The sequence below is a fragment of the Geotrypetes seraphini genome, chromosome 5 (assembly GCF_902459505.1).
Source record: "Geotrypetes seraphini chromosome 5, aGeoSer1.1, whole genome shotgun sequence".
Taxonomy (NCBI): domain Eukaryota; kingdom Metazoa; phylum Chordata; class Amphibia; order Gymnophiona; family Dermophiidae; genus Geotrypetes; species Geotrypetes seraphini.
In genome coordinates, this window is record NC_047088.1 from 1,150,637 (window position 1) to 1,176,616 (window position 25,980).

The window sequence follows — 25,980 nt, forward strand, 5'->3', positions numbered from 1 at the left end:
CTAATGTCTGCCTAACCTAATCCCATTACATCTGCCTACAAGAGCCAAGAGCGCCCACATCACACAGAAAAAGGATTCTAAGTTACAGGTATTTTAGAGAAGGTCAAATATTTTTGCATTGTATTTTGATGTAAACAAAGAAAGCATATGTCAAAAACAAAACAGGCAAGCTACCGTATAAAATTATATCGCGAACAAGACATACATAGTAACATAGTAGATGACGGCAGATAAAGATCCAAATGGTCCATCCAGTCTGCCCAACTTGATTCAATTTAAATTTTTAAATTTTTTCTTCTTAGCTATTTCTGGGCAAGAATCCAAAGCTTTACCCGGTACTGTGCTTGGGTTCCTACTGCCGAAATCTCCGTTAAAACCTACTCCAGCCCATCTACACCCTCCCAGCCATTGAAGCCCTCTCCAGCCCATCCTCCACCAAATGGCCATATACAGACACAGATCGTGCAATTCTGCCCAGTACTGGCCTTAGTTCAATTTTTAATATTATTTTCTGATTCTAGATCCTCTGTGTTCATCCCACGCTTCTTTGAATTCAGTCACAGTTTTCCTCTCCACCACCTCTCTCGAGAGCGCATTCCAGGCATCCACCACCCTCTCCGTAAAGTAGAATTTCCTAACATTGCCTTTGAATCTACCACCCCTCAACCTCAAATTATGTCCTCTGGTTTTACCATTTTCCTTTCTCTGAAAAAGATTACATTCTACGTTAATACCCTTCAAGTATTTGAATGTCTGAATTATATCTCCCCTGTCTCCCCTTTCCTCTAGGGTATACATAGTCAGGGCTTCTAGTCTCTCCTCATAAGTCTTCTGGCGCAAGCCTCCTATCATTTTCGCCGCCCTTCTCTGGACCGCTTCAAGTCTTCTTCCATCCTTCGCCAGATACGGTCTCCAAAACAGAGGAGCTTCAGATTCATGTCAATGAACAGATTATGCCATCGAAGGATGGACATGTTGAGAAGCTGATACCAAAAACAATTCTGCAATCAATATGGAGAGAGTAAAAAATCTCTCACCATATAAGGAGGTTGATATAATGTAATATGGGAATGCAAATCAAACTTAGAAGTTCTAGGAAATACACCTCAGCACTGGGGAACTGGAATTAATGAAATTTCTATCAGTATCCCCCATTTATGAACGAGCCCTATAACCTAAATGAGTCTGCCCTGTACATTATAATGTCTCTTCCTTTTAGTGATATTTATAAGTGAAAAATCACCATCCCAAAACTAGTGAAACCATATAAACATGGTATCCCTTCTTTGTTCGGGGAAAAAGTGTCTTCAGTTTTCTATTTCACTCTATATAGTAATATTTAATAAATTACACGATTTCAGCACAATGAAAAATATCCACAATATCAACTTAACTACGTTGAAAGGAAAGTCCGTTCTTGCCCGACAGAGCTCTGTTTCGCTGTCATCCTCAGGAGCCGAACACCCTTAATTTCATGTCAACACAGATCATAACTGATTCAAAACGGTGGAAAAACCTATCCAAAAAGCATAGAAGGTGAGCTCCTAAAAGACTTCACTCCCTCCGTAGCTGGACAAATCATCAAGGACAAACCCCATACAAGGAGGGGATACCATGTATATATAGTGGTGGACTCCATCATCAGACAAGTTGACAGCCACATAACAGGAGGAAGACTGGATCAGCTGGTGTCCTACCTACCGGGTGCCAAGGTAGAAGACATAGTGAGCCGCATCGACAGGATCATTGACAGTGTGGAAGAAGAAGATACGGCGGTGGTGATCCATGTGGGAACGAACAATGTGAGCAACAGGAACTACAACAGGAAGGATTGAAGGACCAGTTCCTGATGCTAGGAAGGAAGCTGAAGACCAGAACGCAGAGGACAGCATTTTCAGAGATCCTGCCGGTAGCCAGGGCTGATGAGAAGAGGCAGATGGAGCTGCAAGCAGTCAACGCGCTGGTGTGAGGAAGAAGGATTCCACTTCATGTGCAACTGGACGACGTTCTGGGGGAAGAGCAACCTATACAGGAAGGATGGACTCCACCTCAGCAGAGACGGATCGAGGCTACTTGCAAGCAACATCAAGAGAGAAGTGGAGAAGTTTTAAACTAGGAAGAAGGGGAAGCCAACAGTTGGCAGAGAGAGAGAGTCGATGGTTCGGGAACCGGTATACATGGAGGATACCGTGCAGGAAGATAGAGGGGAAGACTCACCAGAGGATACCGTGCAGGAAGATATAGGGGAAGGTCCACTGGATCACAAGCAAGACAGATTGAAAGGGACACAAGAGGGAAGGAAATGCAAGAAAGGAACAGGCCGCAAACTCAAGTGTATGTACGCGAATGCAAGGAGCCTTAGAAATAAGATGGGTAAATTATAATCCATGGCGCAAAAAGATAACGTTGACATCACAGGCATCACGGAAACATGGTGGAATGAGGAAAACGCCTGGGACACTGTGCTACCAGGATACAAACTATACCGCAGATACAGAGTGGCTCAAAAAGGTGGGGGCATTGCCATATACGTCAAAGAAGGAATTGAATCTACTGGAGAGAACACGCCACAACTGACGGATAAGTTAGAGTCTCTATGGGTCAAAATTCCAGGAACAAATGCCCTGGAAACGAAGATCGGCATCTACTACCGACCCCCAGGGCAGTCCGAAGAAATTGACAGAGAAATGATGGACGAGATTAAACTCAACTGCAAGGGAGGCAACGCAGTTATCATGGGTGACTTCAACTATCCGGGGATAGACTGGAACCTAGGCACCTCCGGCTGCATTAGAGAGACCAAGTTCTTGGATGCTGTAGGCGATTGCTTCCTGGAACAACTTGTCAAGGAAAACACTAGAGCAGTGTTTTTCAACCTTTTTACACCCGTGGACCAGCTTCTTGGAGCAGCTTGTTAGAGAACCAACGAGAGGAATTGCCACTCTGGACCTAATCCTAAATGGACTGAGGGGACCTGCAAAGGAGGTGGAAGTAGTGGGACCGTTGGGAAACAGCGATCATAATATGGTCAAGTTCAAGGTGGAACTAGGAATACTGAAAGGAAAGAGAACCATAGCGACAACTTTTAACTTCAGGAAGGGAAACTACGAAGCAATGAGGGGAATGGTAAAGAAGAAACTTAGGAACACTTCCAAAAAATGGCAGACGGTGGAACATGCCTGGTCCTTTTTCAAGGACACGGTGAACGAGGCACAAAATCTGTATATCCCCAGATTCAGAAAAGGGTGCAACAAGAGTCGAACAAAAGACCCGGTGTGGATAACTAAAATAGTGAAGGAAGCGATAGGCAATAAGAAAAATTCATTGGGGAAAATGGAAAAAAGACAAATCTGAGGGAAACTTGAAAGAGCACAGGAAGTATCAAAAAGAATGTCACCGTGTGGTTCGAAAAGCCAAAAGAGAGTATGAAGAGAGACTAGCCAGGGAAGCACGAAATTTCAAACCATTCTTTAGATATGTTAAAGGCAAACAGCCGGCTAGGGAGGAGGTGGGACCACTGGACGACGGAGACCGGAAGGGAGCGGTGAAGGAAGAGAAAGAGGTCGCGGAAAGACTTAACATGTTCTTTTCGTCTGTATTTACAAGCGAAGACACAACCAACATACCGGAACCCGAACAAATCTTCAAAGGAAATCAAGCACAAAAGTTAACATCCATGGAAGTGAGACTCGATGATGTGTACAGGCAGATAGAAAAACTAAAAACTGACAAATCCCCAGGTCCGGATGGAATCCATCCAAGGGTTCTGAAGGAACTAAAGGAGGAAATAGCGGAGCTACTACAGCAAATTTGCAACCTATCTCTGAAGACAAGTGAGATCCCGGAGGATTGGAAGATAGCCAACGTTACGCCCATCTTTAAAAAGGGATCAAGAGGTGACCCGGGGAACTATAGACCGGTGAGTCTGACCTCGGTTCCGGGGAAAATGGCGGAAGCACTGATAAAAGAAAACATCGATGAACATTTTGAAAAGAACGAACTTCTGATATCCAGCCAACATGGTTTCTGCAGGGGAAGATCATGCCTGACTAACTTATTGCACTTCTTCGAGGGAATTAACAAACAGATGGACAGAGGAGACCCCATAGACATCATATACCTAGATTTCCAGAAAGCCTTTGACAAGGTGCCTCATGAACGTCTACTCCGGAAACTGAAGAACCATGGGGTGGACGGAGATGTGCATAGATGGATCAGAAACTGGTTAGAGGGAAGGAAACAGAGGGTAGGAGTGAAGGGCCACTACTCGGACTGGAGGAAGGTCACGAGTGGTGTTCCGCAGGGCTCGGTGCTCGGGCCGCTGCTTTTTAATATATTCATAAATGATCTAGAAACAGGAACGAAGTGTGAGATAATAAAATTTGCGGACGACACCAAACTATTTAATGGAGCTCGGACGAAGGAGGAATGCGAAGAATTGCAAAGGGACTTGGACAAACTAGGGGAATGGGCTGAGAGATGGCAGATGAAGTTCAATGTTGAGAAGTGTAAAGTATTGCATGTGGGAAACAGAAACCCGAGGCACAATTATACGATGGGAGGGATGTTATTGACTGAGAGTACCCAGGAAAGGGACTTGGGGGTAATGGTGGACATGACAATGAAGCCGACGGCACAGTGTGCAGCGGCTGCTAAGAGAGCGAATAGAATGCTAGGTATAATCAAGAAGGGTATTACAACCAGAACGAAAGAAGTTATCCTGCCGCTGTACCGGGCAATGGTGCGTCCGCATCTTGAGTACTGCGTCCAGTACTGGTTGCCGTACCTTAAGAAGGATATGGCGTTACTCGAGAGAGTTCAGAGGAGAGCGATACGACTGATTAAGGGGATGGAAAACCTTTCATACGCTGAGAGATTGGAGAACCTGGGTCTCTTTTCCCTGGAGAAGAGGAGACTTAGAGGGGATATGATAGAGACTTACAAGATCATGAAAGGCATAGAGAGAGTAGAGAGGGACAGATTCTTCAAACTTTCAGAAAATAAAAAAACAAGAGGGCATTCGGAAAAGTTGAAAGGGGACAGATTCAAAACGAATGCTAGGAAGTTCTTCTTTACCCAACGTGTGGTCGACACCTGGAACGCGCTTCCAGAGGACGTTATAGGGCAGAGAACAGTTTTGGGGTTTAAGAAAGGATTGGACAATTTCCTTCTGGAAAAGGGGATAGAAGGGTATAGATAGAGGTTTACTACACAGGTCCTGGACCTGTTGGGCCGCCGCGTGAGCGGACTGCTGGGCGCGATGGACCTCAGGTCTGACCCAGCAGAGGCATTTCTTATGTTCTTAAATAAAAGAATTATTTTGTGGACCGGCAAACTACTATGACTAAAATTTAAAAACCCCATCTCCGCGAGCTCAGTCCCCACAAATCATCTGATCCCATCCACACAAGCCTCAGTTATGATTTTATATTGAATGTATTTTATTAAAGTATAAAAAGAAACAATATTCTGTACAATTGTCATTTTATAAATACAAATAATACAGAGCAAGGATCAACAAAACCCCTTGTCTCCCCTCCCCTTCACATATATCCCCTCAAGAAAACTGAACAAGCCAAATTATTACAGAATGCTACACAGAAATATCATGCTAACAGAATACTGCAGTCACACATGACAGGAATAGTTTTATGGGAGTGCAACTAGGGCAACTGCCCCTGGTCAGAGAGCGCCCTAAGACAGCTGGAAGCTAAAGAAGCACTGCCTGGGTTATGCAGTCCCCAGTTATGTCTAACACCAGTTCTAGCAGGATATATATTTCAAATCTGATATATTCTAATCACAAAATAGAAATAAAATTATTTTTTTCTACCTTTTGTTGTCTCTGGTTTCTGCTTTCATCTTCTTTTCACTCTCTTCCTTCCAGCATCTGCCCTCTGTCTCTTCAATCCAGCATCTACCCCTTCCATCCACTGTCTGTCCTCTCCCCATTCCATATGGTATCTGTCTTCTTTCTATGCCCCTCTCCCCTTTCCATCCAACCTGCGCCCCCCTCTCTCCTTTTTATACGAGTCATTCCAGCTTTACTGCTCTCTTTATTTTTATCTCTGCTACACCAGATCTATCATTGTTGTCCCTCTCTGCTTATTTTCCTGCTGACCCCTTCCTATCATCAATCTCTCTACTTTTTCATGCCTGTCTCTCCCCTTCCCCCTCCTCTAATCTCCCTGCCAGCTGTTTCCTTCCTTTTTTCATTCTCCCTTCCCTCCTCCTCCTGTCCAGCAGTAACTCTCTTCCCTTCCTCCCCTCCCAGCAGCATCTCTCCTTCTCCCTCTCCAGTAGCAGCTGTCCCTTTTTTTCCTCTTGCCCAGAAGCTTCCCAGACTCCTTTCCCTCCTCCCCTCCCAACAGCATCTCTCTTTCTCCTTCCCTCCAGGTCCAGTAGCAGCTGTCCCTTTTTTTCCCTTGCCCAGCAGCTTCCCAGACTCCTTTCCCTCCTCCCCTCCCAGCAGCATCTCTCTCTCTCCTTCCCTCCAAGTCCAGTGGCAGCTGTCCCTTTTTTTTCCCTTGCCCAGCAGCTTCCCATATTCCTTTCCCTTCTCCCTTCCCGGCAGCATCTCTCCTTCTCCCTCTCCAGTAGCAGCTGTCCCTTTTACCCTTGCCCAGCAGCTTCCCAGACTCCTTTCCCTCCTCCCCTCCCAGACGCATCTCTCCTTCTCCTTCCCTCCAGGTCCAGTAGCAGCTGTCCCTTTTTTCCCTTACCCAGCAGCTTCATAGATTCCTTTTTCTCCCCTCCCAGCAGCATCTTTCCTTCTCCCTCTCCAGTAGCAGCTGTCCCAGTTTCCCCTTGCCCAACAGCTTCCCAGACTCCAATAGTGGCTTTCTCTCCTCCCAGCAGCTCTCTTTACTTCCCAGCGCAGCCATTCAAGAAGGCAGCCTTGGGTCCTTTGTTGGGTTGCGCCGCCTCTGAGGAAAGAGGAAGTTGCATCATCAGAGGCAGCCGTGACTCAGCAAAAGCCCTAAGACTGCCTTTGTGAATCGCTGCGCTGGGAAGTAAAGGAGAGATGCAGAGAGGGGAGAAAGCCACTGTCGAAGGCTTCCCAAGATCTCTCCAGCCCAGCGCGGACTTCAGCTGTTGATCTTGCTGGCCCTGCGCAGACCAGCAGGAAATTGAAGTGAGTCAATCTCGCTGGCCCTGTGCGAACCAGCAAAAGTTCCTGCGGACCGGCGGTTGAAGAACAGTGCACTAGAGGAAATTCAATCCTGGACTTAAATTTAAATGGCCTACGAGGACCGGCACACGATGTAGAAGTAGAAGGGATGCTGGGAAATAGCGATCACAATATGATCCGCTTCAATCTGGACGCAGGGGAGAAACATCGGCCCAAAACGACAGCCATGGCACTGAACTTCCAAAAAGGGAATTACGAACGGATGAGACTCATGGTAGGGAAGAAGATTAAGAAGAGGATAGGCACTGTAAAAACGCTAGAGTAAGCTTGGTCCCTTTTCAAGGACACAGTCACCGAGGCACAAAATCTATATATACCGCGTATCAACACGAAATCAAAGAAAAAAAAGAACAAAGAACCGGCGTGGCTCACTGTAGAGGTAAAGGAAGTGATCAGAGACAAGAAATCTTCGCTTAAGGAATGGAAAAGGTCAAAACGGACGAAAACTGGAACAAACACAAACAACATCAACGAAGGTGCCACAAGGCAGTAAAAGGGGCCAAAAGGGACTATGAGGAAAAAATAGCCAAGGAGGCGAAAAACTTCAATCCATTCTTTCGATATATCAAGGGCAAACGACCCGCGAAGGAAGTGGTGGGACCGTTGGATGACCATAGAATAAAGGGATCACTAAAAGAGGACAAAGCAATCGCCGACAAAGTGAACACATTTTTTTGCATCTGCATTTACCGAAGAAGATTTACACAGTATACTGGAACCCATCAGACTATATGCTGGAAACGAAGACGGAAAGCTGACAGGATTGACAGTCAGTCTAGAGGAGGTATGTAGGCAGATTGATAGGCTTAAAGAGCGATAAATCCCCTCGACCGGATGGCATCCACCCGAGGGTCATCAAGGAATTGAAAGGGACAATAGCTGAACTGCTTCAACTAATAGCCAATCAGTCGATCAAATCAGGAAAGATTTCGGAAGACTGGAAGGTGGCGAATGTTACGGCAATCTTCAAGAAAGATTCGAGGGGAGATCCGGGAAACTACAGACCGGTGAGTCTGACCTCGGTACCGGGTAAGATGGTAGAGGCGCTGATAAAGGGCCACATCATTGATCACCTTAACAGACATGGCCTGATGAGGACCAGTCAGGATGGTTTTAGCAAAGGCAGATCGTGTTTGACGAACTTGCTGCACTTCTTTGAATGATAAAACAGGCAGATAGACAAAGGCGACCCGGTCAACATTGTATATCTGGATTTTCAGAAGGTGTTTGACAAGGTTCCGCATGAACGACTACTTTGGAAAACTGAGAACCATGGAATAGAGGGTGAAATACTCATTTGGATTAAAAACTGGCTGGAGCATAGGAAACAGAGTGGGGGTAAATGGACAATACTCGGACTGGAGGAGCGTCACCAGTGGGGTACCGCAGGGCTCGGTGCTTGGACCCATGCTCTTCAACATCTTTATAAACGTTCTAGACATTGGTACGACGAGTAAGGTAATTAAATTTGCAGACAATACGAAGTTATTCAGAGTAGTGAAGACGCAGGGGGATTGCAAAGATCTGCAACATGACATAATCAGACTCGAGGAATGGGCAAAGACATGGCAGATGAGGTTCAACGTGGATAAGTGTAAAGTGATGCATGTAGGTAACAAAAATCTCATGCACGAATACAGGATGTCTGGGGCGGTACTTGGAGAGACCTCCCAGGAACGAGACTTGGGAGTTCTAATCGACAAGTCGATGAAGCCGTCCGCGCAATGTGCAGCGGCGGCGAAAAGGGTGAACAGAATGCTAGGAATGATAAAGAAGGGTTATCACGAACAGATCGGAGGTTATCATGTCGTTGTACCGGGCTATGGTGCGCCCTCACCTGGAGTACTGCGTCCAACACTGGTCGCCATACATGAAGAAGGACACGGTACTACCTGAAAGGGGCCAGAGAAGAGCGACTAAGATGGTTAAGGGACTGGAAGAGTTGCCATATAGCGAAAGATTAGAGAAACTGGGCCTCTTCTCCCTCGAACAGAGGAGATTGCGAGGGGACATGATCGAAACATTCAAGGTACTGAAGGGAATATACTGGTAGATAAGGACAGGCTGTTCACCCTCTCCAAGGTAGAGAGAACGAGAGGGCACTCTCTAAAATTGAAAGGGGATAGATTCCGTACAAACGTGAGGAAGTTCTTTTTCACCCAGAGAGTGGTAGAAAACTGGAACGCTGTCATAGGGGAAAACACCCTCCAGGGATTCAAGACAAAGTTAGACAAGTTTATGCTGAATCGGAATGTACGCAGGTAGGGCTAGTCTCAGTTAGGGCGCTGGTCTTTGACCAGAGGGCCTCCGTGTGAGCTGGGCACGATGGACCACCGGTCTGACCCAGCAGCGGCAATTCTTATTTTCTAGTTATCGCGTAATTTAACAATTGCCTTTAATTTTTGATTTGCCCTCTTAAAAACCCTAACAGAGACTCTAAAGGTTACACTATTACCTAAATTGACTTTGCTGAAAATCAGAGTACTGAAATAAAAAAGTAAAAGAGAAGGACAATGAAATAACCTACTGAAGCCCAAGTTTTGCCTTTTCCCAAGTTTGAATGCTAGCAGATAAGATATTCCAATGGATCCTCACTCAGCACCTTGTAAACTGTCTTCATAGTCACTGCAGCAATACCATAAACTAATTTTAACACTTTAGCACTTTATTGCAGTTGGATTCACTAGAGATAGGTATTGTCAGACAAATCAGATCAATTTCTTCACTGGGTGACCAGAGAATTTAATTGAGGGAGTGCACTAGATATAGTGTATTTAGATTTTAGTAAAGCCTTTGACAGTGTTCCTCAAAGACATAGAAACATGATGACAGATAAAGGCCAAATGGCCCATCCTGTCTGCCCATCTGCAGTAACCATTATCTCTTCCTCTCTCCAAGAGATCCTACATGACTATCCCAGGCTTTCTTGAAATCAGGCACAGTCTCTGTCTCCACCATCTCTACCGGGATAGTGTTGCACACACCTACCATCATTTATGTAAAAAAAAGTATTTCTTTAAATAACTCCTGAGCCTATCACCTCTTAACTTCATCCTATGCCCTCTAATTCCAAAGCTTCCTTTCAACTGAAAGAGACTCGACTTATGTGCATTTACATCACCTAGGTATTTAAACGTCTCAATCATATCTCCCGTCTCCCGCCTTTCCTCCAAAGTATACAGATTGAGATCTTTAAGTCTGTCCCCCATACACCGAATGATAAAGACCACGCACCATTTTAGTAGCCTTCCTCTGGACTGACTCCATCCTTTTTATATTTTTTTGAAGGTGCAGCCTCCAGAATTGTACACAATATTCTAAATGAAGTCTCACCATAGTCATATATAGGGGCATCAATACCTCTTTTTTCCTACTCTCCCTATGCACCCTGGCATCCTTCTGGCTTTTGCTGTCATCTTTTCAACCTATTTCGTCACCTTAAGATCATCACATACAATCACACTGAATGCCCTCTGAATGAGCCCCAAAGTGACAGATTGGGTCAGGAACTGGTTGAGTGGAAGGAGACACGGGGTAGTAGTCAATGGAGATTGCTCTGAGGAAAGGGATGTTACCAGTGGTGTGGCTCAAGGTTCTGTTCTTGGGCCTGTTCTTTTTAACATTTTTATAAGCGATATTGCTGAAGGGCTGTTGGGTAAGATTTGCCTCTTTGATGATACCAAAATCATCAATAGAGTAGACACCCCGGATGGTGTAAATAACATGAAAAAATACCTGGCGAAGCTTGAAGAATGGTCTGAAATTTGGCAGCTAAAATTGAATGCTAAGAAATCAAGGTCATGCATTTGGGCTGCAAAAACCCAAACAAACAGTACAGTTTAGGGAGTGAAGAACTTTTGTGCATGACAGAAGAGTGGGACTTGGGTGTAACCATTTAGAATACAAAGATGAAAAAGGAAATGGAACTCTTCTCGTATGAGGAAAGACTAAAAAGGTAAGGGATCCTCAGCTTGGAAAAGAGAAGGCTGAGTGGAGATATGATTGAAGTCTACAAAATCCTGAGTGAAGTAGAATGAGTACAAGTGGATCGATTTTTCACTCCGTTAAAAATTTCAAAGACTAGGGGACACTCGATAAAATTGCAGGGAAATACTTTTAAAAACAATAGGAGGAAATATTTTTTCACTCAGAGAATACCTGGAACGCGTTGCCAGAGATTGTGGTAAAAGTGGATAGCATAGCTTGATTTAAGAAAGGTTTGGACAAATTCCTGGAGGAAAAGTCCATAGTCTGTTATTAAGAAATGGGGGAAGCCTCTGCTTGTCTTGGATCGGAGGTATGGAATGTTGCTACTCTTTGGGTTTTGGCCAGGTACTAGTGACCTGGTTTGGCCACTTTGAGAATGGGCTACTGGGCTTGATGGACCATTGGGCTGACCCAGTAAGGCTATTCATATGTTTTATGCAGTCCGTCCTCATGGAGTCTACCTTCTCTCCCAAGCAGAGTAGCCCCAAATATGGGGTCCTCTGGCACGAAAGTCTCCTGAAGATGAAAAATGGCATTGCTAAACTAAAACTGGGAACTGATATGTGGAGAGTGATAAGAAAAAAGCAAACGTGCTAAACAAATACTTCTATTCTGTGTTCACAGAAGAAAATCCTGGAGAAGGACCGAGATTGTCTGGCAAAGTAACACAAGAAAATGGAGTAGATTCTGTGCCATTAACGGAGGAGAGTGTTTATGAGCAACTTGAAAAATTGAAGGTGGACAAAGCGATGGGACCAGATGGGACCCATCCCAGGATACTGAGGGAACTCAGAGAAGTTTCAGCGGGTCCTTTTAAAGACTTGTTCAACAAATCTCTGGAGACGGGAGTGGTTCCTGGGGATTGGAGGAGAGCGGATGTGATCCCTATTCACAAAAGTGGTCACAGGGATAAAGCAGGAAACTACAGGCCGGTGAGCCTCACTTCAGTTGTTGGAAAAATAATGGAAGTGTTGCTGAAAGAAAGGATAGTGTATTTCCTTGAATCTAATGGGTTACAGGATCCGAGGCAACATGGCTTTGCAAAAGGTAAATCATGCCAAACGAACCTGATTGAATTTTTTGATTGGGTGACCAGAGAGCTGGATCGAGGACATATGCTAGATGTAATTTACTTGGATTTCAGCAAAGCCTTTGATACGGTTCTTCATAGGAGGCTGTTGAACAAACTTGAAGGGCTGAAGTTAGGACCCAAAGTGGCGAACTGGGTTAGAAACTGGCTGTTGGACAGACGCCAGAGGGTGATGGTTAATGGAAGTCGCTCGGAGGAAGGAATGGTGAGTAGTGGAGTCCTTCAGGGTTCGGTGCTGGGGCCAATCCTGTTCAATATGTTTGTGAGTGGCATTGCTGAAGGGTTAGAAGGAAAAGTTTGCCTTTCTGCAGATGATACCAAGATTTTTAACAGAGTAGACACCGAAGAGGGAGTGAAAAATATGAAAAAGGATCTGCAAAAGTTAGAGGAATGGTCTAATGGCTGGCAACTAAAATTCAATGCAAAGAAATGCAGAGTAATGCATTTGGGGATTAATAATCGGAAGGAACTGTATATGCTGGGAGCTGAGAAGCTGATATGCACAGACGGGGAGAGGGACCTTGGGGTGATAGTGTCCGAAGATCTAAAGGTGAAAAACCAGTCTGACAAGGCGGTGACTGCTGCCAGAAGGATGCTGGGCTATATAAAGAAGCATAGCCAGTAGAAGGAAGGAGGTGTTCATTCTCCTATACAGGTCGTTGGTGAGGCCCCTCTTGGAGTATTGTGTTCAGTTTTGGAGACCGTATCTGGCGAAGGACATAAGACAACTTGAAGCGGTCCAGAGGAGGGCAACGAAAATGATAGGAGGTTTGCGCCAAAAGACATGAGGAGAGATTGGAAGCCCTGAATATGTATACCATAGAGGAAAGGAGGGACAGGGGAGATATGATTCAGACGTTCAAATACTTGAAGGGTATTAACTTAGAACAAAATCTTTTCCAGAGAAAGGAAAATGGTAAAACCAGAGGACATAATTTGAGGTTGACGGGTGGTAGATTCAAGAGCAATATTAGGAAATTCTACTTTACGGAGAGGGTGGTGGATGCCTGAAATGCGCTCCCAAGAGAGGTGGTGGAGAAGAAAACGGTGACTGAGTTTAAAGAAACATGGGATGAACACAGAGGATCTAGAATCAGAAAATAATATTAAATATTGAACTAAGGCCAATACTGGGCAGACTTACACGGTCTGTGTCTGTTTATGGCCGTTTGAGGGAGGATGGGCTGGAGAGGGTTTCAATGGCTGGGAGGGTGTAGATGGGCTGGAATAGGTTTTGACAGAGATTTTGGCAGTTGGAACCCAAGCACAGTACCGGGTAGAGCTTTGGATTCTTGCCCAGAAATAGCTAAGAAGAAAAAAATTTAAAAAATTTAAATTGAATCAGGTTGGGCAGACTGGATGGACCATTCGGGTCTTTATCTGACGTCATCTACTATATTATTAAAATAATAAATACTGAAGAGAGCAGATCAGAACATCTCTTCTTGGTTCACTTGTAGAAAGAAATACTGAAGAGGGAGCAATATATTGATGAAGGAGGATAAGCTGAAAGATGTGATTGACACCCTTCTGCAAGTGATTCACGAGCATGGATTGATCACCTAATGCAGGGGTGTCCAATGTCGGTCCTCGAGGGCCGCAATCCAGTCGGGTTTTCAGGATTTCCCCAATGAATATGCATTGAAAGCAGTGCATGCACATAGATCTCATGCATATTCATTGGGGAAATCCTGAAAACCTGACTGGATTGCGGCCCTCGAGGACTGACATTGGACACCCCTGACCTAATGTATGGAGTCCTGCGTATAGTAACAGAAACTGTAGATAAAGAAGGGAATGTTTTTGGGGGTTTTTTTTCATTTATTCTTCCACTGATCCAAAATGGAGAAAGGCCAAGAGATTAAAACTAGTATAGATCCAACAAGAACAACTTGGAAACTCTGACAAAACAAACTTCATCCTCCTAGAAAACAACAAAACTCCAACTTTAACAAATCTAATAATAAACTCGATCTCATACTCCATTCAACCCACACTAAAACTTCTAGGAGTACTGATTGACAGAGCTGTACCATGCAACCACAAATCAACAAAGTAATAAAAGCATCATTCGTGACCATGAGAAACCTAAGACAAATCCGAAAATTTTTTTGACAGGAAACAATTCCAACTTTTGGTACAATTTCTTATCCTTGGTCTAAAAGACTACTGCAACATACTTTACCTCCCCTGCTCAGCGACTATGATAAAGCAATTACAAACAATACAAAATACAGCCCTAAGACTCATCTACTCATTGAAAAAATATGACCACATCACAGAAGTATACCATGACTCACACTGGCTCCCAATACAAGCAGAGTACACTTCAAATTCTACTGCCTACTATTCAAGGCTATTAATGGAGAAAGCCCAACCTACTGGAATAACCGACTAACTCAATCCACCTCAACCAAGCACAGGAGAACCCACTCACTATTCACACACCCACCATCCAAAAATGTCAAACGAAGAAAACTAAATGACAACCTAATAGCCACCAAAGCGGCTTAACTGGAGAGGCAAATCACTAATCTGCTGTCCTCGACCACAGACTACAAAACCTTCAAGAAAGAAACTAAAACCCTACTCTTCAAAAAATACATAAAACCTATTTAACACAACCAGTTCCTACCCAATCCCCACCTACCCACTCTATAACCATAACAAATCTAAAATGCTTCTAATTACCCAAATATCACCTTAAGGTCTTGACAACTCTTATGCAATTCTTATGTAACTCTTACAACAATTCTTATGTTATGTTACAATTCTTGTAACCTCCTGACAACTCTTATGTAATCCGCCTTGAACCGCAAGGTATTGGCGGAATAGAAATCACTAATGTAATGTAATGTAATGTACAGTACTCCCTAGAAATTCGCAGGGGCTCTGTTCAAGGAACACTCGCGAATTTCGAAAAACCATGAATATGGTTTTTCAGCTGATCGAAGTCAGGAGAGAGCAGCTGGGGCGCCGGCAGGTGCTTAAATTGCACTTACAAAGCCGGGTACATTTTCCGACTGCCTCTTCCAGGTACTAAAGGCATGTCAAAGCAGCTCCTGATTGGTGTAACCATGACTTTAGTACTAGGAAGAGGCGGTCAGAATATACCGCAAATTACTGAGTCCGCGATATGCGAACTGTGAATTTGCGGGGGAGTTTACTGTACCCCCTGATATTCAGCTGGGTGTTGGAGTTTATGTAGACCTGGCCAATATGCAGACCCAGCTAAATATTGGATTGAGAACAAATAATTTTTTTAAATATGGTCTTCCAAGAACCCTCCCCCCAACAATGCTCCCTCCTTCCCTGCTCCAGCCTGCAGACAACAGGGCGACCCTCCCAATCCATGGGGTTCCAGCAGTGGTTGTTGGAGTAGGAGCACAACCCCCTCACTCTTGCCCTTTGTGGCACCATTCCAAAATGGCTGCCATGACATTTTGTAATGGCGTAGCAAGGTGCAGGAGTGAGGGGGCTGCACTCCTGCCCCCAACCACCACTGCTGGACTACCTGGGATATAGGCAGGCACGGAGATGGGGGCCTTCATGTCCACATGCTGAGGGGGAGGGAAGGAAAGGGCATTGTCGGAAGGGGGCAAAAGGATGTTCAGTGGATTATTTAAACCACTGTCCACTCAGCGAGAAACAGTCCCCTGCCTGCCTGCTTAAGTCACTTTAAGTACTGGGTCCTCAGAAACCAAGACAGCTCATTTCACTAACACTGCTTTACCTTAGCTTTTTTCTTGATATGTTTAAGCAAGGGTTGCACAGAGTGAGGTCCTGGCTGAGACAATGCTCCGAAAGAGTATTTCTTCAGTGGAGGTCGATGGAATTGCCGGAGTTTCATAGGACCCATGTGGGTGGGAAAGAATGGTTGGCGCAATTCCACTGCAGGTATTGAGTGCTATATGGATAAACAAGAAAAATTAGGATATTTGGAATGAATGTGTATGAGCTAAAATTTGTACACAGCTATTTTCTTTATTCATGCTTTTATTTTTTGATATGCTCATAAACCATGAATAACTCTCATGCATATTACATGTGGATAGTCTAAAAACTGTGACTGGTTGGGAGTCTCCCCAGGAAAAGTTTGGGAATCATTGTTTGGAAATACGCAGTGACCAAGTGCGTAACTCTTGCAAAGTCACTATTTTCCTCACAATACTTGCTTTCTCTTTGAATAGGTGCATTTTCTTCCTTCTGCTCACCTGAATGATGTTCCCGCCAAAGGTTCCACGCAGTCCTTGCTGCTTTGGATAGTAGTACTCATCATTTGATAGATTCCATGGGTCTTTCACCTCTGGCTGAGACATGTTCTATTGGTAAGATAAAATTTAAAAGTCAGAACAACTCAAAAGGTAAAATGTCAAAATGTACAGTGCTGCGTACACCCTTCAGCGCTATACAATTGATCAGTAGTAGTAGTAGTAGCAGCAGTGAGATATCAGAGGTGTGTGAAACAACAGAATGGTTCAGCCTTACCAGAGAACAGGCCAAATCAGATTTATTTTAGGCAGTTTGTAATCATAAGGAGAAACCCAAGAGCAACTGAAAACAAAACACCGACATGTCTTAACACAGAAACAGAGAGAAAAAAGTAGTTTTCTCTTGTGCAGTAGGATTCAATCGCTGGTAACAGAGATTCAGCTATAGATCTGGAGACACAGCAGTCATATTGCCTTCTAGGCCCCAAAAAAGGTGTCTTGCTCTCTAATCAGAAGAACATGTCTGTATTAGCCATTCATGCCCTGATACCTCATCCTTCTTAAGGCCTCAGTCATCTTGTATATGGAGGCTTAGCTCTTGTCTATTTGTAGGAAGCGTAACAGATCTCACTGCCATTGTCCTGACTTTCATCTCAAGCTATTCTTGACCCCCTTTAATTGAGCTTTCACCCTCTCCATTCTAAAGAAACTGCCCTTGCTAGAATCCCAAATGATTTGCTCATGGCCAAAACCAAAGGGCACTACACTCCAGCCTCATCCTCCTTGATTTGTGGAATTTGACACCGTAGATCACCGCCTACTCATTGATACGATGACCTCGCTTGGATTTCAAGGCTGTTATTACATGGTTTTCTTCCTACCTTTCCTGTTGCATTTTTAGCGTGTGCTCCGGAAGATCCTCCTTCGCAGCCATAACTCCCAGCTCTACCCGAGTTATCTAGGTGTGGGGTCATGGTAAGAGGTCATGGTAAGGTTAAATTTACCCCCCCCCCAAAAAAAATTAGGGTCTCCCCTTAAACTGTAAAATCATCGGTATAAGCCCCCGTCAAAAATTCCCCTTGCCCTTCATTAGGCACATACACATTTACCAATGAATACAAACTACCCTCTAGGACAGGGATGTCAAAGTCCCTCCTCGAGGACCGCAATCCAGTCGAGTTTTCAGGATTTCCTCAATGAATCTATACGAGATCTATTAGCATACAATGAAAGCAGTGCATGCAAACAGATTTCATGCATATTCATTGGGGAAATCCTGGTTTGCAGCCCTCGAGGAAGGACTTTGACACCCCTGCTCTAGGAGAACTTCAACCATGATATACCAACCCTGTGGATCACAAAACTAACAAAACCCCCATAGCCACATTCATCCTACAACCAAACACATTCACATATGGGAGCAACATCCAAATGGTCCCTCTGCTCTCTCCTGAGAACACTCAATCAAAGAACATAGCTAAGTAACGCAAAGGCACCACTTCATACACCCTACAAAACCAGAGCAGTTCACAGTCTTCAATGTCTCCATGTTCAAGTGTGACCATTAGAGGAGGCCGCAGCAGGCAGGGGTGCCCCCCTCCCTCATCCTCCTCGGGCCACTCAGTCGATCTGTTGCCACCGGAAAGGTGCCAGTCTCTGCCGCGCAGTCTGTGCAATTCCCGCCACAGGGCCAGAATCCTCCGGTATCTTGATACCCTCCTTCTGAAGCAGAGCGCAGGTTTTTCTCATGGACGTGACCAGAGCATGCACGCCATTTATAGTGATCAACAATCCAAAAGGATAAATCCAACGATAACACATAAGGGTCTTAGTGACTTCTTGGAAGGAGCGACGATTTTGCAGCATGTTGGCCACCAAATTCTGGTAAAACTCCAGTCAGTGGCCCTCCCAGGTCACCATTCCCATCTCTCTGGCAATCCGCAAGGCCCACTCTTTGAGGACAAACCTCTGCAAACAGATCACAATATCCTTAGGTTGATCACAAATCCGAAGTTTCAACGTTCTATGGGCGCATTTGATACCGGGCTCCAAGGAATCATCCTGCAGCAGCCACCTCAACAGTTTAGTCACAGTATCACGGACATCTTTATAATAATAATAATAACAACAGTTTATATACCGCAATACCGTGAAGTTCCATGCGGTTTACAAAAGATTAAGCAAGGTACAAATTGATTGAACTTAAAAGGGGAGAAAGAAAGAGAGTTGGTGGGGCAGGAAATCCATTTTTGAGGATAGAGAGATTAATAAGATATGGTGATCAATATCGAGGGGGAAGGAGAAGAGGGGTCAGTTGTCTAGATATTTTAGGAACAGGTGTGTTTTTGTACGTTTCCTGAAATCCTCATAAGTGGTGGGCGAAAGCAATTGATCTAGGTCCCTACCCCACAGCGCTGCTTGATGTGAGAGAAGGTGTTCGTGGTGTTTTTTCAGCTTGCAACCTCTAACTGGGGGGGAAACGAAGTTGGAGTGTGAGCTCCTCTTGTGTCTGTTGGCTGAGAAGGAGAAAAGGTTGGTTATGTATTTAGGGGCAAGTCCATATAGTGCTTTGAAGCAGAAGCAGGCGAATTTAAACTTTACGCGTGCCTCCATCAGCAGCCAATGCAACTGCTGGTAGTAGGGTGACATGTGATCGAACTTTTTTAGCCCAAAGATCAGTCTGACCGCTGCATTTTGCATTACTTGTAAACGTCGCATATTTTTTTGGGAAATTTCCAAATAGGCGATGTTACAGTAGTCAAGTAGACTCAGTATGAGGGATTGGACCAGGGTTCTGAAAGCCGACGTATCGAAATAGGCTCTAATGGATCTGAGCTTCCAGAGAGTGAAGAAACCCTTTTTGATTAAGGAGTCCACCTGGTCTTTCATGGTTAGGCGTTGATCCAGAATTACACCTAGTATTTTTATGGTGGGCTGGATAGGGTAACTAAGATTACTGATACATAGTGGTATTTTGGTGTCAATCAGGTGTGGTGAAGCAACGAAGAATTTTGTTTTTTCTGAGTTAAGTTTGAGCTTGAACTCTGTCATCCATTGCTCCATTACGTTTATGGCTTCTGAAGCTTTGGGAATAGTTTCCGAGATGGAGTTAGCAAATGGGATGATAATCGTAAAGTCATCTGCATAACTGAATAGTTTTATCCCCAGCTGGGTTAACTGCATGCCCATAATAGCAGCGCGGACAGTGGTGACCCTTGTGGCACACCGGATGGATTGCTCCAGGTATCGGAAAGCTCATAATTGAAGCGTACTTGATAGGTGCGAGAGATAAGGAAGCCACAAAACCAGTTCAACACCTCGTCCCTGATACCGATAGCGTCTAGGCATTGTAGCATTTTCCTGTGGTCTACCAGATCAAAGGCTGAACTCATATTGAACTGCATAATCAGGGCATTGAGGCCCCTGCTAAACAGTAGACGCAGATTGTCTAAAATGGCCGCAATTACTGTCTCCGTACTGAATAAGGGTCTAAAGCCAGATTGAGTTTCATGTAGGAGAGAGAACTGATTGAGATAATCCATCAGTTGGGTGTGTACCAATCCCTCCATGATTTTTACAATAAACGGAATGGATGCTACCGGTCTGTAGTTGGTTGGTAGGGCTGAAGATTCTTTACGATTTTTTAGAATTGGGGTAATTATTATGTGACCATGATTAGAGAGGAACTTCCCATTTTTTAGGTTGTGGGCCAGGTACTGCAGCAGTGATAATTTAAATTCTAAAGGTGCCGCTTTCATAATTTCGGGGGGGGGGGGGGATGAGTCTAGAATGCAATAAGATTTGGAGTATTTGTTATATAGTTTGGTGTAATTACTCCATTCTGGATCTTGAAAGGAACTCCCAGCTCTGGAAGGCCCTGCACCCTCATATTGTTTTTGCGGTGTGGTTCTCTAAATCCTCCATCTTATCTAGTAATATCTGGTATTCCTCAGTAATGTCCTCCAATTTCCTTTGCACACCAGTCATGCCCTCTGCGCAATTCTCCAGGCGAGTCTCCATCACATCCACTCACAATCCCAACTTCACCATATCAGTGTGATGCTCCTGAACTACTTCCCGCACCTGTACAGCTACTGCTGAAATCTCTTTTTTCACCTTCTGAATCTACTGCTACATATCGGCTTTCGTTAATGGCTCACGATCTTTCATCTCTAAGACTGGTGCTGCAGGGGAAGCCATTTCTTTCGCTGTCATTGAGGAGCAGCTCCCAGCTCCTTCATTACTGTGCCCTAACCCAGCGACTTGTCCAATGTGCGTGGCACCAATTTCTCTGCTTCACCTCTCACAGTTAAAAGAAGTGCTCTTAAGTGCAATTGCACACCTAATTTAAGGGATTTTCTCAGAGTTAGATCAGAGCTCCCAAATCAGGCTCCCATCCATGCAGGTCACGTCACTTCCTCTCCTCTAGGCTCCATCTCTGACGGTATTCAAATCCAGGGTGAAAGCCCACTTTTATGAAGCTGCGTTTAGGCCCTAATGCTTCCAACTTGTTATATACTATATATGTTTCTTGTTCCATCTGCAGCCCCTATCCCCTCTACCTCTCCTGCCCTTTGTATCCCCTTTCATGAACAGTATATATTGATCCACCCTGTGCCCTGTCTATCATAATTAGATTGTAAGCTCTTTTGAGCAGGGACTGTCTCTAGCGTGTTTAATGTACACCACTGTGTGCTTCTGGTAGCACTATAGAAATAATAAATAGTAGTAGTAGCTATCCTGAAATAAGCAGGTAGCATATGCTCACATGTGGGTGATGTCATCCACAGAGCACAGCACGGACAATAAACAGTGCACCGGCACTTTAAGAAATTTAAAGCATTCAGACTGCCTGCAATTGCGCATGCGTGAGTGCCTTCCCACTCAACGAGGGTTCACTGCGCATACATTTTTCTTCATTTAATTTTTCAGTCCGTTGTTTCTATTTTAAATTCGTGGCTAAAAAATGAGAATCCATTTTCTTTTCCTTTCGTTTTTCCCCTTTTTCCTCTTTGAGGATGGGGATCGACCATTACGTTTGACGGTTTTCTATTGTCTTTTAAAACTGAGTTTGATTTTGAAGGGAATAGACTTAGTAGAGAAAGACAGGTTGTTCACCCTCTCCAAGGTGGAGAGAAAGAAAGGACACCCTGGGGATAGATTCCGTACAAACGTAAGGAAGTTCTTCTTCACCCAGAGAGTGGTAGAAATCTGGAACGCTCTTCCGGAGGCTGTTATAGGGGAAAGCACCCTCCAGGGATTCAAGAAAAGCTTACATAAGTTCCTGCTGAACCAGAACGTACGCAGGTAAGGCCACCGCATGAGCGGACTGCTGGGTGCGATGGACCACTGGTCTGACCCAGCAGCGGCAATTCTGTCATAAGAACATAAGAATTTGCCTCTGCTGGGTCACACCAGAGGTCCATCCCGCCCAGCGGTCTGCTCCCGTGGTGGCCCTCCAGGCCCATCACCTGTGCAATGGTCCCAGACTATTCCTATAACCTACCTCAACTCCTATCTGTACCCATCAATCCCCTTATCCTCTAGGAACCTATCCAAACCTTCTTTGAAGCCCTGTAACGTGCTCTGGCCTATCACGGCCTCCGGAAGCGCGTTCCATGTGTCCACCACCCTCTGGGTGAAAAAGAACTTCCTAGCGTTTGTTCTAAACCTGCCCCCTTTTAATTTCTCTGAGTGCCTCCTTGTAATTGTGGTTCCCCACAGTGTGAAGAATCTGTCCCTGTCTATCTTTTCTATGCCCTTCAGGATTTTGAAGGTTTCTATCATGTCTCCTCTAAGTCTCCACTTTTCCAGGGAGAATAGCCCCAGCTTTTTCAACCTGTCAGCATATGAGAAGTTTTCCATACCCTTTACCAGTTTAGTTGCTCTTCTCTGGACTCCCTCAAGTACTGCCATGTCCTTCTTGAGGTACGGCGACCAGTACTGGACACAGTACTCCAGATGCGGGCACACCATTGCACGATACAGTGGAAAGATGACTTCCTTCGTCCTGGCCGTGATACCCTTCTTAATGATACCCAACATTTGGTTTGCTTTCCTTGATGCTGTCGCGCATTTTGCCGACGCCTTCAATGTTGTATCTACCATCACCCCCAGGTCTCTTTCAAGGTTACTTACCCCTAGTAGTGATCCCCCCCCCATTTTGTAGCTGAACATCGGGTTCTTTTTCCCTACATGCATGACCTTGCATTTCTCTATGTTAAAGCTCATCTGCCACCTTTATGCCCACTCTTCCAGTATCGTTAGGTCCCTTTGCAGGTCCTCGCAGTCTTTCGCGGTCCTAACCCTGCTGCAGAGTTTGGTGTCATCCGCAAATTTTATAACCTCACATTTTGTTCCCGCCTCCAGGTCATTAATAAATATATTGAACAGTAGCGGTTCCAGCACCGACTCCTGCGGGACTCCGCTCGTGACCCATAGCCAGTCTGAGTAGTGGCCCTTTACTCCAACCCTCTGTTTCCTGCCTGCCAGCCAATTTTTGATCCTTCGGTGGACATCCCCTTGCACCCCGTGGTTCCACAGCTTCTTAAGCAGCCGTTCGTGGGGTACCTTGTCGAAGGCTTTTTGGAAGTCAAGGTAAATGATGTCTATGGATTCCCCTTTATCTATCTGACTGTTTATTCCCTCAAAGAAGTACAGTAAGTTTGTGAGGCACGACCTTCCCTTGCAGAAGCCGTGCTGGCTCACCTTCAATTGTCCATTGTTGTCTACGTGTTCACAGATGCTGTCCTTAATCAGTGCTTCCATCATCTTTCCCGGAACCGAGGTCAAGCTCACCGGCCTGTAGTTTCCTGGGTCACCCCTTGAACCCTTTTTAAAGATGGGCGTGACATTTGCTATTTTCCAGTCCTCCGGTATCTCCCCAATTTTTAAGGATAGGTTACATATTTGGCGAAGTGGTTCCGCTATTTCGTTCCTTAGCTCCTTGAGTACCCTTGGGTGGATGCCGTCCGGACCCGGTGATTTGTCGCTCTTTAGTCTGTCTATCTGTCGGAGGACATCCTCTTGTCTTACCTCTAGTTGGACCAGCTTTTCATCCTGATCCCCATTTATGATCTCCTCGGGTTCTGGAATATTTGATGTGTCCTCTCTCATGAAGACCGACGAGAAGAACTTATTTAACCTGTCAGCTATCTCTTTTTCCTCCTTTACCACTCCCTTCTTGTCTCCATCATCCAATGGTCCCACTTCTTCCCTGGCCGGTTGCTTCCCCTTTATGTACCTGAAGAATGATTTGAAGTTTGTTGCTTCCCCCGCCAGTCTCTCCTCATATTCTCTTTTTGCTTTCCTAACCACTCGGTGACATTCTCTTTGGTGTCTTTTGTGTTCCATTTGGTTGTCCTTTGTTTGGTCCTTTTTCCATTTCCTGAAAGATGCTTTTTTATCGCTTATCGCTTTTTTCACTGCATTTGTTATCCACACTGGGTTTTTTTGTTTGATTCTTTTTGCACCCTTTCCTGAACCTGGGGACGTATAGGTTCTGTGCCTTTTGCACCGTTCCTTTGAGTAGGGACCAGGCTTTTTCTACGGTCTCCATCTTTCCTAAGTTGTCGCTGAGTTTCTTTCCCACCATTTTTCTCATGGCTTCATAATTCCCTTTTCTGAAATTGAGTGCTGTCGTTGTGGTTCTTATTACCTTTGATGATCCACTTTCTAGCTTGCATTGGATCATGTTGTGATCGCTGTTTCCTAGTGGCGCTAGTACCGCCACCTCCTTTGCGGGTCCCCCTAGCCCGTTGAGGATTAGGTCAAGAGTGGCATCTCCCCGCGTTGGTTCCGTGACCAGCTGTTCCATGAAACAGTCCCTCATAGCCTCCAGGAATTTGGTCTCCCTCGTGCAGTTTGAGTGTCCAATACTCCAGTCCATCCCAGGGTAGTTGAAGTCCCCCATCACTACCACACTTCCGCTTTTGCAAACCTGCCTCAATTCAGCCTCCAGGTCCTGGTCGATTGTTTCCGGTTGTCCAGGTGGACAATAGTACAGTCCCAATTTGATGTCTGCTCCAGTTCCTCCTTGTAGCTTAATCCATAGTGATTCCAAGCCGTCCGCCCTTACTGTTGTTTCCATCCTGGTTGAGGGAATGGAATCCTTTATATATATCGCTATTCCTCCACCCTTCTTGTGGATCCTGTCTCTCCTATAGAGTTTGTACCCTGGTATGACCACATCCCATTTGTTGTCATCAGTCCACCATGTTTCTGACTCCAATTATGTCCAGGTCCTTTTTACTGGCTATGACTTCCAGCTCTCCCATTTTGGCTCTGTCAAAGCCAAACCCAACCCCAGCCCCCATTCCTCTCAGCTGAATCCGACCTCTCCCCAGTTCCTGATTCCCCCACCTACCAGCTCCCCACCGCTGTATTTTAAATTCTTTGAGCAGCCGGAAGTGCAACGAAGCCAGCCTCCCGCCATCTGCCTGACGGTGTTCTTTCTGCAGCGTTCTGCCTACACAGAATGCTGCAGAAAGAAAACTTCCAATGCAGACGATGTGAGGCTAGCTTCGTTGCGCCTCCAGCTGCCCAAAGATTTTAAAATACAGCGGCAGGGAGCTGGTAGGTGGGGGAATCGGGAATTGGGATGAGATCAGATCCAGTTGAGAGGAGTGGGGGGTGGAGTTGGGAATAATGGAAGGCAGATGCTGTACGGGGTGGGGGTGGGTGGGAAGGATAGATGCTGCACGGGCTGGGTTTAGGAAGGGAGGGAAATATAGATGCTGCCTGTGGGTGAGGGAACAGGAAAAGAGAATTGTTGGATATAGGTGTGGAGTAAAGACATGGTGTACATGGGGAAAGGAAGAAAGAGGAAAATTGGACATAAAGAGAGAGAGAAGAGAGGTAGAGATGAATGGGGGAGAGAAGGATGAAAGGGAGAAATGTTGGTTGGGGATAGGGAACAGAAGGACAGATTGAAGGGGATGCAAGGTGGAGGAATATTGGACATAGTGATGGAGGGAGAGATGTGGCAGTAAATGCCTGGCTCTCTCAAGGCAGATGGATAGTGAGAGAGAAAGAAGGAGACATGTTGTCAATAGGGGTGGAGGAGAGAAGAAAAGTTGGACTCATGGAGGGACAGAGAGAGATATTATTATTATTATGTTGGTTGGGGAAGGGAATGAGGTCCAGAGGAGAGAAAGCGTGAAGGAGGCAGAAAACAAGAAATATTGGATGCACAGTCAGAAGAAAGTGCAACCAGAGACTCATAAAATCACCAGACAACAAAGGTAGGAAAATTATTTTATTTGCAACAAAGGTAGGAAAATGATTTTATTTTCAATTTAGTGATCAAAATGTGTCAGTTTTGAGAATTTATATCTGCTGTCTGTATTTTGCACTATATTTGTCTATTTTTCTATAGTTGTTAATGAGGTGACATTGCATATTTTAAAGTCATCTGTCTTGACCTCTTTGGAAAAAAAAAAGAATATAAATGATAATTAACATTTTCTCTGCATTCAGTGTGCTTTGTGGGTTTTTTAAAT

General features: G+C 44.9%; 1 protein-coding gene across 5 annotated transcripts in view; it reads right to left on the minus strand.

Annotated features, from left to right (window-relative positions):
• TAF1 (TATA-box binding protein associated factor 1) overlaps positions 1-25,980 on the minus strand; it is a 596,267-nt gene that overhangs the window by 351,404 nt on the left and 218,883 nt on the right. For all 5 annotated transcript variants that reach the window (XM_033945528.1, XM_033945529.1, XM_033945526.1 and 2 more), the window contains 2 exons: positions 16,484-16,591; positions 16,003-16,176 (listed from right to left, as the gene is read on the minus strand). In XM_033945528.1, coding sequence (XP_033801419.1) covers positions 16,003-16,176; positions 16,484-16,591 — 282 coding nt within the window. The remainder of the gene's footprint in view (positions 1-16,002; positions 16,177-16,483; positions 16,592-25,980) is intronic.